Source organism: Humulus lupulus, chromosome 6 (assembly GCF_963169125.1).
Source record: "Humulus lupulus chromosome 6, drHumLupu1.1, whole genome shotgun sequence".
Taxonomy (NCBI): domain Eukaryota; kingdom Viridiplantae; phylum Streptophyta; class Magnoliopsida; order Rosales; family Cannabaceae; genus Humulus; species Humulus lupulus.
The window spans coordinates 139,334,185-139,349,948 of NC_084798.1; the positions used below are offsets into that span (position 1 = coordinate 139,334,185).

At 43.0% G+C, this 15,764-nt stretch overlaps 1 protein-coding gene across 1 annotated transcript; it reads right to left on the bottom strand.

Moving 5' to 3' along the window:
- Window positions 1-1,780: 1,780 nt before the first annotated feature.
- Window positions 1,781-2,617, bottom strand: LOC133785491 (uncharacterized). Its single transcript, XM_062224721.1, has 2 exons — window positions 2,334-2,617; window positions 1,781-2,102 (listed from the first exon to the last, which is right to left on the bottom strand). Exons 1-2 carry the CDS (start codon window positions 2,615-2,617, stop codon window positions 1,781-1,783), a joined length of 606 nt encoding a protein of 201 aa, XP_062080705.1.
- Between the last annotated feature and the right edge of the window lie 13,147 nt (window positions 2,618-15,764).

Sequence of the window (15,764 nt, forward strand, 5' to 3'; positions counted from 1 at the left end):
AGATCATCCTTTGGCGAGCCAATATGGGGAAGCCATGAGCCATCACTTGGGAAACTTTCCCAAAGGTGAATGGGGGACGCTGCACAATGTCCCCGAGGCTGAGCTAGAGAACGCCTATATGCGAGCCTCCCTGCAGGTAACTGTCGCGATACTTGGTTTATTCATTTATGATGGCCATATATATACTTTTTATATTATTTCTGGTATATCATCTGACCCTTGAGGCTTTGTTTCATATCCTCTCCCTCACTTAGGCTTCCATCTTGAACCATCGGTTGCTCGCCTCCCACTCTTCATCGGCCCAACGATTGCAACACGATCTTGAGGAAGCACTGGGGAACCTATCGGTGGCCGAGACTGCAAAGGATGCCTTGTCAAGTCAACTGGCCGAGGCGGTATGCCAGAGGGATACCGCCTTGGCCTGGGCTGCATCAACCTCTCATACCAACATTCAGCTGGAGGCTACCATCCAAACTCTAAACGAGAAGATCGCTGTGCTTGAGGCTGAGCTTGTGAACGTTGAGGATCGCATAATCGAGAAAACGTTGCATGCTGTCTGGAGGACTAATCCCACTGTTGACCTATCTCCTTTTGGGAACTATGCCGTCGAGAAGATTTCTGAGTGGAAAGGTCGAGGTGGAGATTTGTAGGTCCCTTTGTACTCAGTCTATGTATGCTTTTGCTATGTAATCCCTCGCACCACTTCTTCTCTTTTTCTCTCTTTTTTTTTATCAAACTTAAGGGGCTCTGGTAAGTCCCTCTTATTACTGTTGTTCGTGGATTACATATTTTTCTTTGATCTGATGGCGATAATCTTTCTGGTGCACCTTGATTATACTTGTAAGGACATGTTAACTCGTTGGGCTATTGGGGTCCTTTTATATTCTTTGCGCGCGCTTATTACTTTTTTTTTTGCGAGAAGCATCCTTCTCGTCGTTATACATAGTACTATTTTTTCAAGGGTCCCTTGTAAGACCCTTTTTGGCTAGCCGGCTTAATGGCCGATCTAGACTTATCGGGTGATTCCCTCCTTACGGCCTCACCTCTTGGGGTGTCGGCCTTTAGTTAGAGGTCATCCTTTTAAACTATTCCCTTGATATTCATAAGGGTAGCTAATCCTTTTGAATATAAGAGTTTTTTTTTTTTTTACTCTTGTCGTCCTACCCCCCAAGTACCTGGTGAGATTTATCTTGGCGGGGACTTTAGTTGATACTCGCATAAAGAAGTAAGTAACATACAAAGTGGAGAACAGTTTCATTCATAGTAGTCAGATTACAACGATATATAAATAGATAAAAGGCTTACATCTACTTGTGAGGTTATCTAGGTAACCTCTTTGATTCTCGTCTACTAAGATAGCCTAACCTGCAACAAACTAAACACAGCTACTGCCTGCGCTGGGAGTGGAAGTCTTACTGGTAGTACTTCCTATGGTGTTCCGCGTTCCACGCTCGAGGTATGACGGTGTCGTCCATGCGCGCCTGCTTATAGGTGTTTGGTGGTATGTACTGAGCGACTTGGTATGGTCCTTCCCAGTTCGCCCCAAGTACCCCCGCCCCCGGGTCTTGCGTGTTGGGGAGTACTTTTCTTAATACCAAGTCACATGTTCTGAACATTCTCTCTCGCACCCTCGAGTTGTAATATCTGGCTGCCCGCTGCTGGTATACCGCCACCCTCATTTGCGCCTTTTCCCTTCTCTCCTCCAGCATGTCCAAGCTTTCAGCCATTGCCGCATGGTTGACCTGGTCCTCGTATGCCTGTATCTTGTACGAGTTAATCTTTATCTCAATCGGGAGGACAGCCTCACATCACATCCATATGCTAAGGAGAATGGGGTCTCTCCAGTGGTAGTGCGGGGAGTGGTTCTGTAGGCCCAAAGCACGTTCGGTAACTCCTCGACCCAAGCACCCTTCATCTTCTCTAGTTTTGTCTTTAAGTTTCTCTTTAGGACCTTGTTGATGGCCTCCACCTGCCCATTGCCCTGTGGATGCACGACGGCCGAAAAGCTCCTCCTTATGCCCCTTTCCCTACAGTATTCCTCAAACGTTCCCCCTTCAAATTGAGTGCCGTTGTCAGAAATAATCTTGTAGGGCACTCTGAACCTGCAGATAATGAATTTGTTTACAAAGGTAGCGATATGCTTGGCTGTTATCTTCAGTAGAGGTTCTGCTTCAACCCACTTGGTGAAGTAGTCTACGGCCACCACCGCGTACTTCGCACCACCTTTCCCTGGGGGGAGGGCGCCAATCAGGTCTATCCCCCAGACAGCGAAGGGCCAAGGGTTGGTCATGCTGGTCAAGTCATTAGGGGGTTTTCGGGGGTAGTTCGCATGCCTTTGGCATTTGTCACATTTTCTTGCGAAATCATTAGCATCTCTCTCCTTGGAAGGCCAGTAGTACCCTTGCCTCATGGCTTTCCGAGCCGTTGACGGTCCACTTGCATGGTTGCCACATTCACCCTCATGTATTTCATACAGCACCTTCATAGCTTCTTCCTCATCAACACACCGCAAGAGCGGCACAGAAAACCCCCTCTTGTATAGGACCCCATCCACCAAGGTGTATCGGTCTGCCTTGTAAACTAGTCTCCTAGCCTCCCTATAATCGGGCTGACCCATGACTCCTTCGGGGCATTGACCATGTGAACGTCTGGATTGGCAATGCTTGGCCTTGGTAAGTATTCTACGGGCACTGATTCGAGGGTATCTCCATCTCTAGTGGAAGCCAGCTTCGTGAGGGCATCAGCATGGATATTCTTGTCTCTCGGGATCTACTCTATGCTATATTCCACCAATTGCTCCAAATAGCTTCTTACCCTTTCCAAGTATACATCCATCTTGGGTACCCACGCTTGGTACTCCCCTTTCACCTGGAATACCACCAACTGTGAATCACTAAAGATGTGTAGATGTGTTACCGTCAGCCCCTGGGCCAATCGCAGTCCTGCCAGAAGTGCTTCGTATTCTGTCTCATTGTCCGAGGCTTCGAATCCAAACCGTATTGTGCAGTACATCCTGAGTCCCTCGGGTCCAGTCATTACGAGGCCTGCTCCAGATCCTCCTTCGTTGGATGCCCCATCCACGTGCAGGCTCCATCCCTCAACACTCCTTGTCTCCCCCTTCTGCAACTGACTGCCCCTCTTCTTCACTTCTTCCTCCACTCGACTGACTAGTGAACTCCACTATGAAGTCAGCGAGTACTTGTCCATTGATGGAAGCTCTCGGGATGTAAACGATATCGAATTGACTCAACTCGATCGACCATTTCATCAGTCTTCTCGAGGTATCAGGCTTATGCAGGACCTGTCTCAGGGGACTATTAGTGAAAACTTCGATTGCATGGGCATGGAAGTAGGGTCTCAACTTCCTTGAAGCCACCACCAACGCATATGCCAACTTCTCCATCTCAGGGTATCAACTCTCCGCATCCGCCAGCCGCTTACTGATATAGCACACGGGTCATTGATGTTTCTTCTCCCCTTTAACCAAAGCCGCGCTTACGGCATGTTCGGACACTGCCAGGTTTAAGTATAGCCTTTCACGCTTTTCAGGTTTTGCCAACAGGGGTGGCTTCCCCAAGTGCTCCTTCAGCTTGATAAACGCTTCTTCACACTCTTCATCCCAAGCGAACTTTTTGCTCCCTTTTAGGATGTTGAAGAAGGGAAGGCACTTGTCAGTCAACCTCGAGATGAATCTGTTAAGGGCCGCCACCCTTCCCGTTAGGCATTGCACCTCCTTCTTACTCTTGGGTGGGCACATCTCTATCAGGGCCTGTATCTTATCAGGATTAGCCTCAATACCTCTGGAGTTGACCACGAACCACAGGAACATCCCCGAGGATACACCGAAAGTGCATTTGATTGGATTTATCTTCATTCGATATTTCCTGAGTGTGTCAAACATCTCTTCTAGGTCCTTGTTGAGCTCTGTGGCATTACGGGTCTTCACCAGCATATCATCAACATATACCTCCATGTTCCTCCCTATCTGGTTAGCGAACATCTTGTTGACCAACCATTGGTAGGTAGCACCCGCGTTCTTTAACCCTAAGGGCATCACCTTGTAGCAGTAGAGTCCTCTATCCGTTATGAATGACGTATGCTCTTCATCACCTGGGTTCATAGGAATCTGGTTGTACCCGGAGTAGGCATCCATGAAGCTAAGTAATTCATGCCCAGCCGTCACATCCACCAGCTGATCTATCCTCTGGAGGGGGAAACTATCCTTTGGACAGGCCTTATTCAGGTTTGAGAAGTCCACGCATGTCCTCCATTTTCCATTCGGTTTTGGGACCAGCACTGGATTCGATACCCATACAAGGTAAAATGACTCACGAATGAACCCATTGGCCTTCAACTTGTCTACTTCCTCCTTAAAGGCCGCGTACCTCTCTGGGTCCAGCGCTCGTCTTTTCTGCCTAACAGGCCTTGCCTCAGCGGAGATATTCAGATGGTGGCACATGACACTAGGATCTATCCCCACCATATCTTCGTGACTCCAGGCGAATACATCTAGGTTATCCTTCAAAAACCTTATAAGCCTCTCCTTCACGTCATTCTGAAGACTTTTTCCTACCTTGAATTTTCTCAACGGTTCCTCCATTACTTCGACCTCCTCTATCTCTTCCACAGGTTCCGCCCCTGATTCCTCCACGTTTCTGGGGTCTAGCTCCCGCGGGCCTCCAGAGGGTGTGCGTGGTGTCTCGTGTATTACCATGGCCATCAGTTTCACGGATGCGCGGAGGGAGGTGTTGTAGCATTCCCTCGCTTCTCTCTGCTCTCCTTTCAAGCTACTCCTCCGGGGGTTGGGAACTTGATGACCAAGTGATATATGGAAGTTATTGCTTTCAATTCTCTCAAGGACGGTCTCCCCAATACTGCATTGAAAGCTGACACACAATCCACCACGACGAAGTTTGCCATGACTGTAGTCTGTCGGGGTTGCTCCCCCATGGTTAATGCTAATTCGATCATCCCTAGAGGTTGTATCGAGTCCCCCGTGAATCCATATAGGGAAGATTGGCAGGGCTTCAAGTGGCGGATGCCCAGCCCCATCTTTTCCAAGGCGGGGCGATACAGGATATCCACTGAGCTGCCATTATCCACTAGAACCCGATGCACCCGCATATTGGCCAACTGAACTGTCAACTCCATAGGGTCGTTATGGGGGTAGTGCACCCCCCTTCCGTCCTCCTCAGTGAAAGTGATCGAGTCATTTTCTCCCTTGAAGCTTTTCGGGGGTCGTTGTTCCAAACTCATGACACAGGGTGGTGGACTTCGCCTGGCTTCTCTAGCAAACCGATCTCGCCCTTTCCGGGAGTCTCCCCCGAACCCCGGACCTCCGAAAATAGTTCTCACTTCTCCCTGAATCTCTGGAGCTCCTCTTTGCATCTGAGACGTCACCGGTTCGTCCTCTGACTTCGGCCTTTCTCTCCTAACATATCGGCCCAGGTGTCCCCTGCGGATGAGCTCCTCAATTTCTTCTTTCAAATGAATACACTCTGCTGTGGTGTGACCAATATCCTTGTGGTATTGACAGTACCTACTAGGGGCCCTCTTGGACCGGTCTTTTCTCATTGGCGGGGGCTTCTTGAAGGGAACCCGCTTCTCGTTGGTGAGGTAGATATTCTCCCTTGTATCCGTCAGACTCGTATAGAAAGTATAAGTTGTTTTCCTATGGTCGCTTCCCCGCTTGGGCTTTCTATGTTGATCATCCCTCGACCCTTCGTATGCCCTCTTCTTCTTTGCTCCATTCGACCCTTCATTAGTTGGGGGCTTTGCAGTGGACTCACACTTTCCTACCTTTAAGTTCGCGTGGCCATCCTCTACACGAATATACTTCTGTGCTCTCTCGTAGAAGTCATCTAGGTTTGTGACTTCCCTTTTGAGCATATTATCCCACAATTTGCTTCCCGGAAGCACCCCGGCGGTGATGGCCATTTTTAACTCTCTGCGGGTCAAGCTCCCCACTTTGGCTGCTTCCATGTTAAACCTGTGGATGTAGCTTTTTAGACTCTCATTTTCGCCCTGTTTTACATTGGCGAGGCTGGTGCCCGACATTGTATAATCACGCACGGCATGATGCTGCTGGAGAAATTCATCTGAAAACTATTGCCAAGACCTGACGGACCCCGGCCGAAGTCTCTTAAACCATTTGTATGCGGGTCCTTTCAACATGACTGTGAAATAGTGGCATCTAGCCCCGCTACTAATCCCCCTCAACTTCATCAAGTCATTGAATGCGTCTAGATGGTATTTGGGGTCGGTGCTTCCTTCATACGGGGTCATATGAGGCTCCTTGAAGTTTGCTGGGAGTCGGATGGCTTGGAACTCTTTGGTAAAGGGTGATTCATGGTCTAACTCCTCCTCAAGGATTTTTCCTCCAGACGCGGTGACAATCTTACTCCGCAGGCTCCTCATCTCTGTATCGAGGTCCTGCCTCCTCTTCTTCAGGGAGTCTCTCAACATGGACGGGTTGACATCTTCCTTTCCTTTGCCGTCCCGGGGGACAATAGGAGGGGTAGTCCTCTTATCTTCCCTCTTCTTGTTGATCTCTTCTCGTAGATCTGAGAGCGTCCTCTTTGAGGTGACCTCGATGTCGTTGTGAGAGCCAACATTGTTCCCTTGCCTTGGCCCCTGGGGTGGCCTCGATGGTCCGGGATGCTCATGCAGCTTCTCCCTGGGGGTGTTACTGGTGGAGTGTCTGGTCCTCCCATCGTCTACCGGGAAAGTGGTTTCCTAACCTTTCTCTTTCCTCTTGGGCAGGGTCACGTTTGACTTACCTTGCAACAGGCCATTCAACACCTCCTGCATGTTCTCCAGGGTGGTCTCCAGCCTTTGGTTCTTACGGTGCAGCTCACGAATCTCCTCTTCATAGAAACGAGATTTAGAACTCGAGCTCACGGAATGGGCCCGGGGTTGTTTATCACATCTATGCATCGAGGGGCCCGGATCCTGCCTGCCGGAGTTCAGTACCTGCGGTGGTTTGGGAGGCGGGAACTCGTTGGCATTCCCGGGTGGTGCGGTAGTTGTCCTTGGAGGATTCTCACCGGGCGGGATGGCCGGTGATGAAACCTCCCTGTCATTCTCGCGAACCTCAGGGTCCCTTGGGGGCTCCACGTCTTAGGGTGGAGGTGGATCCTTCATGGAGGCCTTCAGCTGGACTCCGTTAAGGTGGACCTCCACCTCTCGTGGCTCCCTGAGTTGTTTCGAACGTCTTGGCATTTCCTCTTGCCGGAAGTAATGGTAGAACAGTAGCTTGGTGCTTATGTTCCCACAGACGGCGCCAAACTATTGACGGTAAGAACTCGTCAACAATTGATGGTTAGAAAACTTCAATCTCTATACTACAGAAAGCTTTGAATCAGATGGAAAGAACTCGAATCAACAGAAGAAAACCAAAGCAACAATGAAAGTTAGGATCATATATTTCTTAAGTCTCTTTCATATACTCAGTTTTCCAACCCCTTAACTTGAGGGGTTGGGGCCTATTTATAGGGGGGCCTCTATTAGCCCTGGATACAAACAAGTCCCAGATGACAGGGACGTACACAGGTACTCTGATAGTGTAGTGGCTCAGGGCGTAGTGGTGTCTACCCTGATGATGCTAGAGTCGTGGCCTAGGACATAGTACTGTCGGCTCTGGCGTATGGTCGGGGTTGTCCAAGTGGTACCACTACTCTTCGTACAGGTCCGTACCGCCACTGCTCCTCAGATGCAGATCACAGGGTCGTGCCTCTGTTCTCTCCACAACCGTACGGCCCGTGTCAGTACACGTGTCCTGTACCCGGTCATCCTCATCAATCCCCGTTTGATACCCAATGTTGACTTGGCATTCCCATTAAGTGTCTCTAAGTACTCCTCATGCCAATGCCAAGGAGGCTTCAACCTGTAGGTGCCATGTGAAGCCAAGGTGCTAGGAGTCGAGGCTGGCCTACGCAGGTCACATGAAGGCGAGGCTGAAGACACGGGCGGCACAACATGGCAGCACCCTCGCATAGCGAGGCTGCCCCTCTCCCCCCGGGTGCAGGCGTGGCGAGGCTCGGGGCACGGTCGCCACAACAAGGCCTCACCCTCGCATAGCGAGGGTGTCTCACGTAGCGGGGCTGACCTTCTTCTCCTAAGTGCAGGCGGGGAGAGGCTCGGGTCACGGGCGCCACAACAAGGTCTTACCCTCGCATAGAGATGGCGTCTCGCGTAGTGAGGCTGACCTTCTTCTCCCGAGTACAGGCGAGGCTCGATGCTTGATGGAACGGGGCGCACGCAGATGGCCAACCGGGGACCCTCGCATAACGAGGGTGACGTTTGGATTGGCAAGCGGCCGAGGGCCCTCGCATAGCGAGGGTGGCCCTCTTATCCCAATTCCCTCACCATCATGTGACGTCCTTATCCCCTTGTGCGGACAATGAGTAGCTTTTAGGATGTCTCGTATTTTAGAGCTTCACTTGTGAGTAGAATTCATAAGGGAGAAATTTCCACATTTACACTCTATCATTCCTAATGAGATATACGAGTGTGTTGCTCCCGAATCAAACATTACTGAACATATATTATCGAGGATAGGAATTTGACTTATGACAACTTTGTTACTAGCTTCGGCTTCTCCCTAGGTTAAGGCAAAGACTCTGGCTAGAACCATCTTGTTGTCAATCTTTTCTTCTTGTTTGAGTTGTGGACATTCCTTCTCCTGATGACCTTCCTGACCATAATTGTAACAACCTTTGGTGTTCACACGACACTCCCCAGAATGTCTTTTATGGAATTTGGAGCATTGTGGGTATTCTACATAACCCGACCTATTGTTTCGATTGCTATTCTGTGCTCTTTTGTCACCATCGACCTACTTTCTATAAGGATGCTTCCTCTTTTGGTCATTATTGTTGTGTTGGTGGTTGTTTTTGTGGTTCCAACCATTCTGGGTCTGATTCTGCTGCTTAGGTTCAGACTTGCTGGCCTCCTCCTTTCTAACATTTTCCTTAAGCCTTTCCACTTCTATATCCATTTCTAAATCATCGGCATATGAAGTGGTTCCAGTATTTGCTAGCTTGACTCCTAGCGCAATCTTTGGTCTGAGTCCCCTGGTGAACTTGGTGACCCTCAAGAAATTAGTTAGGACCAACTCTGGCGTGAACTTGGCTAGTCGATCGAACTGTCGAGCGTACTCGACTACTGTTAAGTTGCCCTGCTTCAGACTGGTGAACTCTTCTACAAATCTAGTCCATGTCATGGTGGCGACGTCGTGATTTTGTTGTACTAAATCCCACCAGATCCTGGCATCCTTATTCAGAAGAGATGAAATGCAATATATGCAATCCACGTTGCCGAGGTTCATGTGTGCAAGTATCAGCTCTACATTCCTGAGTCATTCTTCCGCCTCGAAGGGGTCGGTTGTCCTTCAAATTTTGGAGCGTGCTGCTTACAAAAACGCTCATAGATTGGCTCTATGTACTAATCTGGTGCATAGCTCGCCATTGACCATCCCACATAAGGATATCCTACTTGTTGGGGTGCTTGAGCCGCTAGCTGAGGTTGTAGTTGCAGCTGAGGCTGGGGCTGAGTCTGAGGCTGCGACTGGGTTTGTTGTCGTTGTTTCTGTAGCAATTCTTCCACTTGTTGACGTAGCCTAACAATCTTAGGGTTGTTGTCAACTGGAGGCGGTGCATGTCTGTTGGCAGCAACATTGGTAGCACACATTCCCCTTCTTTGAACTGGAGGGGCTTCATTAGTCTCATTAGCAGCAGTGGAGGCATTGCCGGTTGTGCGCGCAGACCTTCTGAGCGACATCTTCAGTAAAGTTCTAACAGTCGAGAAAAAAATGATAGAACTTACCCTAATAGGTTCTAAGAAAAAACTTAATCTAAGCAAACATAACTCGGACCTATCAGATATGATTTCTTATGAAAAATTATGTAAGCCTTCTTTATAATTCGGGTGTGTTTCTATACTTAGAAAATTTAGCCATCTTTATTATTTTCTAAGTCTTTTTCTTATCATGCTATATGACTTAATTCTCAGGCTCGAAACTCGTCATTGTTCCAAAGTTAACCATATTGAGGGAGGGCTGGGATCAGTAAAATCGTTCTCACTACTATGGCCCCCTAAACTCTTAATACAGAACCTGGTCCATTGATTTGTATCCACCCTCACTGAACTTAGTCATTATTTATTGAATTTATTATTTATTATGATTGTAATAAAAAAAATCAAACCCATACATGTCATTCAAAAATAACAATTTATTCATTTGGAGAAAGGTTTTCACTAAGTACAATCATAAATTCAAAAATAAATAAATAAAAAATAAAGAAATAAGTAAACTAAACTAAAAAATAACTAGGGTAAATCTAAAAATCAGGATCTTCTTCATCTGACACTTCATCAAGCATATCATCATCTATTTCTTCATAATCATCATTATCTTGAGCCTCAAAACTACCTCGGGGAATATTCATCAAGATATTATGCTTTTGTTCATCTGTGAATTGGATTTCAAACTTAGAGGTGAACCTTTGTATAAGAAAATAATATATCATGGCTACCGGTAAATCATCCTCTTCATCTATAGTCTCCCATAATTCTTCTAATGTTGAAATTACAGAAGGAAAATCTTTCAAAAGACTAATTACTAGGAGTTTGAAGGTGAACTATCCCCTTGTGAAATAGGATCAATCTTTGAGTGATTCTTTCTGACACTCCTATTGTATTTCTTAGCTCTCTAATCATTTTCAATGCCTTAATGGCTCAGAGATCATGATAGGTTAAGGTTCCATCCATTTTAACTGAAAACATAATGGCTAAAACGTTAGCTATTAACATAAACATAATAATCATAACATAAACACTTACATTGGCGGTTAGATCCAAAGCTTGTGCGTGTGTATCAAGGAGAAATTCATGTCTATGAATTGTGGCTCTGATACCAACCGTAATGCCCTAACTAATTCTAGACCTCAGACCATTAAAAACTACTATACATAACTACTATTTTGGAATACATACATACATAAAATATTATAACATTATTAAAAATCCAAAATACAATACGGAATACAAAAATAAGGTATGGGTACCCATTGGTTAGTACATAAAATATAAAAACATAAACTTTAATCAATCATTTAAATACTAAGTGTGGAAATACATAAAACATAAATTAAAAGACTTTAAATAATGTCATCCTCGATCTTCTCGCAATCCATTCAATCCATCCATCCTCAATACACATGCCAAACTGCCACGAATCAGTCCCACCTTCCAAGTTCATTTTCGTGAACCATCTAAAATAAAAGTAATGAGCCTAATGCTAAACAAGTAAAATCTACTAAAAACATATATCATAAATTATAAGACTATATCATAAAACATATACTATAAAACATATGACATAAAAACGTATATCATATAGGACTACAATATTAATGACCATTAACTCATTGTCGTAGCATGTGTAAAACAATCTAAGTCTTCAGTCTACTAATCGAGGTAGGTTAGATCACAAGGTAGAATATGATAACCCATCTAGATCCTCAGTCTACTAATTAAGGTAGGGTAAATAATAACTCTAAACTATGATAATGATAAAAAAAAAATTGGTGTTTGCTATCAAAGCAACTATAAGCCCCAAGCGACTATAACATAAACATATTCATATACATATATTAAATATCAATATAACATATCACATAAACATATCATAACACATATAATCTATACTATTTTCCTTACTAAAAATCGAGATATTGGAGACAAGAACAGGATTGGAACACTAGTAAAACCAACAGTAAAAACCATAAGTTTCTAAAAACAAGATGAAAAAGAGAACTAAACCATTAAGATAGAAACTTACCGAAAAACCTTAAGTTTCAAGGAACTTAAACACCTAACCAAAAGCCATAATAATGAGTTAGGATCTGAAAGAAAAATGGAAGAAAATAAAATATGGTTTAAATTTGAGGATAAGAGTACCTTAAATGGACTATGACTTTGATCTACACCTCGATTACCGAAATAACACTCTATCTTACTTCCCAAGTGTTTAGAAAAGCTTAGATTTGAAAAGGTTTTAACCTAAAATCCAAGTGTTTTCTCTCTAGAGTAATCTTAGCAGCTTGGAGGCTCTAAAGAATGCTTGAATGAGGGGTGAAATGGATGAGTACTAGGTCCTATTTATAGAGTTCAAGGAGTGAAACTAACCCCTTTAAAATGAATAAATAAATGAAAAGATTTGAATTTTCGTTTCAACGGATGCCCAGAACTCGATCAAAAACATTCAAGAGTAAGTCCAAGTGGTTGGGGCTGTTTCTAATTTAAATCCGCAAAGATTCAAAAAATGACTCCAAGAGCCGATATATCGCCTACTCTAGGCGATATATCGCCTACTCTAGGCGATATATCGCCCCTACCTATGTCCCGTGCTTTAGTACTTTTGTTCGTGCGAAGTCGACGTGTTTTCCGAATCTCCCGTGGGAGATATATCGGCCCCTATAGCTGCGATATATCGTCATACGTTGATATATCAAAGATGTTTTTGCACTCTTTCAGCATATTTTGAATTTGTTTAAACAACTTTGACTGGAATATCGCCAAAGTAAGAAACTATAATGGAAAATTTTGTATACTTAAAGATTAGATGTTCGATCGAGGGAAGTGATGATAGCTCCAAAGATAGTAGCCTAAAAGCTTTTGGAGAATGAGCGAATGTCAAAGGTTTTTGAAAGTGCTCTATGAAGGAAGGGAAATTTTTTGAATGCAGGTTCAGGTATGTTTCTCCTATTTATATGCAAACTTCAGGAACCAATCTGGGCCACTCAATTAGGTTAGTTCGGGATTCAAAGGCTTAGATTAAATAATCCCTACAGTGGCAAAAGTTTATAGGACAGTTGTCACAGTACTCAAAATTTGAACAAGCACTTGTTATAGACTGACACGTGTTTAGCACTCGAGTAGTGGGTGGGCATGATTTCACATAACATAAGCCTAAAAGCCCCTATTGTGCGTGTGAGAGGTGACGTCATGCACAAGCAGGAGCTTGGGGGAAAATGGTCTACCCCAAAATAAATATGAACTGAATCACTCAGCCTGGGTACAACTGGCATAGCGCATGAAGAAAGTGTACAATTTGAACATTTAGCTAACTCTGGTGTGAGCAGCTCGAGTCAAACTTGACAGTACGACAACCAGATAATTTCCAAATCACCTCTTGCACCAAAATCCTAGTTCAAGATCCGTGATGGCTAGATAGCCTTCTAGACGAAACTTGGCCCATGTCAGGTTAGGTTATCTCTCCGACATCCTAGTTTAAGGAAGTGGTCAACTCTTGAGAGCCCGATCATGACGCATAATGAAGGATCCCAAAAGACTTAGAGATTCCTTGTACTTTCATTAATGCCCATATTTTATTGCACATTTATTACCCATGATAACGAATGTAAATTTCATAGGCAATCATATCCCCATGTAAATGGGAGGTTATTCTGATTTATTATTTACCATATTTGAGTACGCAGTTACCCAAAGTTGTCCAGGAAATCCCTCTATAAATATCAGGGAAATGGGCAAAAAAAAGTGGCTGCTTCATGATATACAGAAACTCTGCTGAAATTGTAAGAAACAATTCCACCCAGAGCCTAAAGGAGATTAATAAAATTGTCTCGTGGAATAGGTGGATTTTAACCACTGAACCATGTTAAAGTGTGAGTGTCTGTGATATTGCTCATTTGTATAATAATGGTACAGAAAGAAAGCCTAATATCTCTGTTGTCAGATTTCTTAATCCACTGTTAGCAAAAAACCACGTCAACATAGGTAATCAGAGAAAAGATATAAATTATTAGGCTTAAAAATGGTAACTATGGATAAGCTTAAAAAGATATAAATTATTTAATTAAACCTATGATTTTGCCTTAATCGGTTTTCAAAATAAGTTCCAGAGTTTTAAATTTTTCATATTATCTCATAATGCATAAACTTTCTCTAAATACTCACAACTAGGTGATCTAAATTATGTGCAAATATTAGAATTAGAAATCAAGTTAAATCAAAAATCACAACAAAATTTAAGAACACAATTTCATGTTGAATTGTTGTGAAAATTTGATAACGCAAGTATACGTATCGTTTACAAGTAATAAAATGGAAAGTAAAGTATCGTTTTCATGAGGATTGAATATTAATTACCAATGAATTAATTTCTTAGTTCTATCTTATTACTCAAAATTTGATTCAAAACTAAAAAGAAAAATAATGAAATAACAAAATTAACAATTGAAAATTAACAGAAACAAATAACCCAATGAATTAAAAACCTAGGGTATTTAATTTCATCATTTATCCACTCTATTATATCATCAATACAGTTTTTATTATTCTTCCTCTCCTTATGATAGCAAGTTTACTAAAGCAATCTATATTCTTACTAGGATATATAAATCTCAACCTATATGCAAACTTTCTACATCTCTGTGATAAGTTTTAACATACAATGTGCATTAAGCATAGAAACCTAAAAACAACACAAATCATATAGGTACTCTCGTCTAATATCGAAATTTGTGTCTAAAAAATTATAGCATATTTAACTCTCACTTCTCATATTTTGAATTAAAATCATGCAAATGGTGATCAAGCATTTACAAGCATTAAACACAATTTGAATAGATCACAATTATGAAGAAGAAATAATAACACTTGCATTGAATAAAAATAGAGTACCAAAAGATTATATTAAAACCCGAGAAAATAAAATTAGTTCATAGCTAGATTGATAACCCATTAATTCAGAAAAGAACATAGAAAGGGAAATTAAAAAAGAAAAGAAGAAAAACTCTTGATGAAATCCTCAATCTTGATCTCCAAGCGCTTCAAGATGTCTCTCTTGTTTTCCAACTGCCAAAAAGTACTGTGAATCTCTCATAATTATGTTTTTATAGTAACCTTAACTATTTTATGTGAAAAGACCATTTTTCCCCATAATAAAATTAGATTTTGTGGATTGTACGGAAGATGGGTGCTACAGCGCCCATATATAGTGCTGGGGTGCTATCTCGGTCATGGGAAAAAATATTCTCTTTATCTTTGCTAGTGTTACAAAGCCACTAAGAAGAACTGGGGCACTAATTGGTTTTCTTTTCCTATGTCTTCATTAGCGCTGGGGCACAAATTCAAATGCCAAAAACCCTCGAATCAACTCTGAAATAACTCCAAGCCTTCCAAAAACATTTGTAGACTCTCCCATAAATATGATTACTTAAAAAATCCCAATTTAAACCTTTTTCAAGCCTATATCTTCACAATTCTCCTTCATCCACCTCATTTACTATTTATTCCTGAAACATGAGACAAACAAGCGTAAAAGCACACAAAACAGTCCTAAATAACTAAAATATAACCTAAAACAACCTCTAAATTAAACCTAAAATGATCATAACAAGAATCAATCATTGTTCTGAAATTATATTAATTTTAATCAAATTGTTATCATCAACCAATAACTCTTGATTTAATCAGCCTCAACTAACAACTTGAACATAGTAAAGAGGAACTAAAACAAATAGGAACACAACACAACATGCACCACACAGCTAAACAAGACACAGAAGTAAACTAAACAAACCACAAAATCCTAATCTACCCCCACAAACTTATCAATAAAATTATCCTCAATGGGGTTATAGAATACAAAATAAAAATAAAGAAAAAATCCCACATAACAAAGCATCTTCAAACATGTCTTAGCATATGCAAATTCATTATCCTCTTGTAGAGCGACA

Coding starts and splice junctions, on each gene's coding strand:
- LOC133785491 (XM_062224721.1), bottom strand. CDS start 2,617: ATGGGTCAGCCCGATTATAGGGAGGCTAGGAGACTAGTTTACAAGGCA. Junction 2,103..2,333: donor AAATGTGACAAATGCCAAAG/GCATGCGAACTA, acceptor CATTATCTGCAG/GTTCAGAGTGCCCTACAAGA.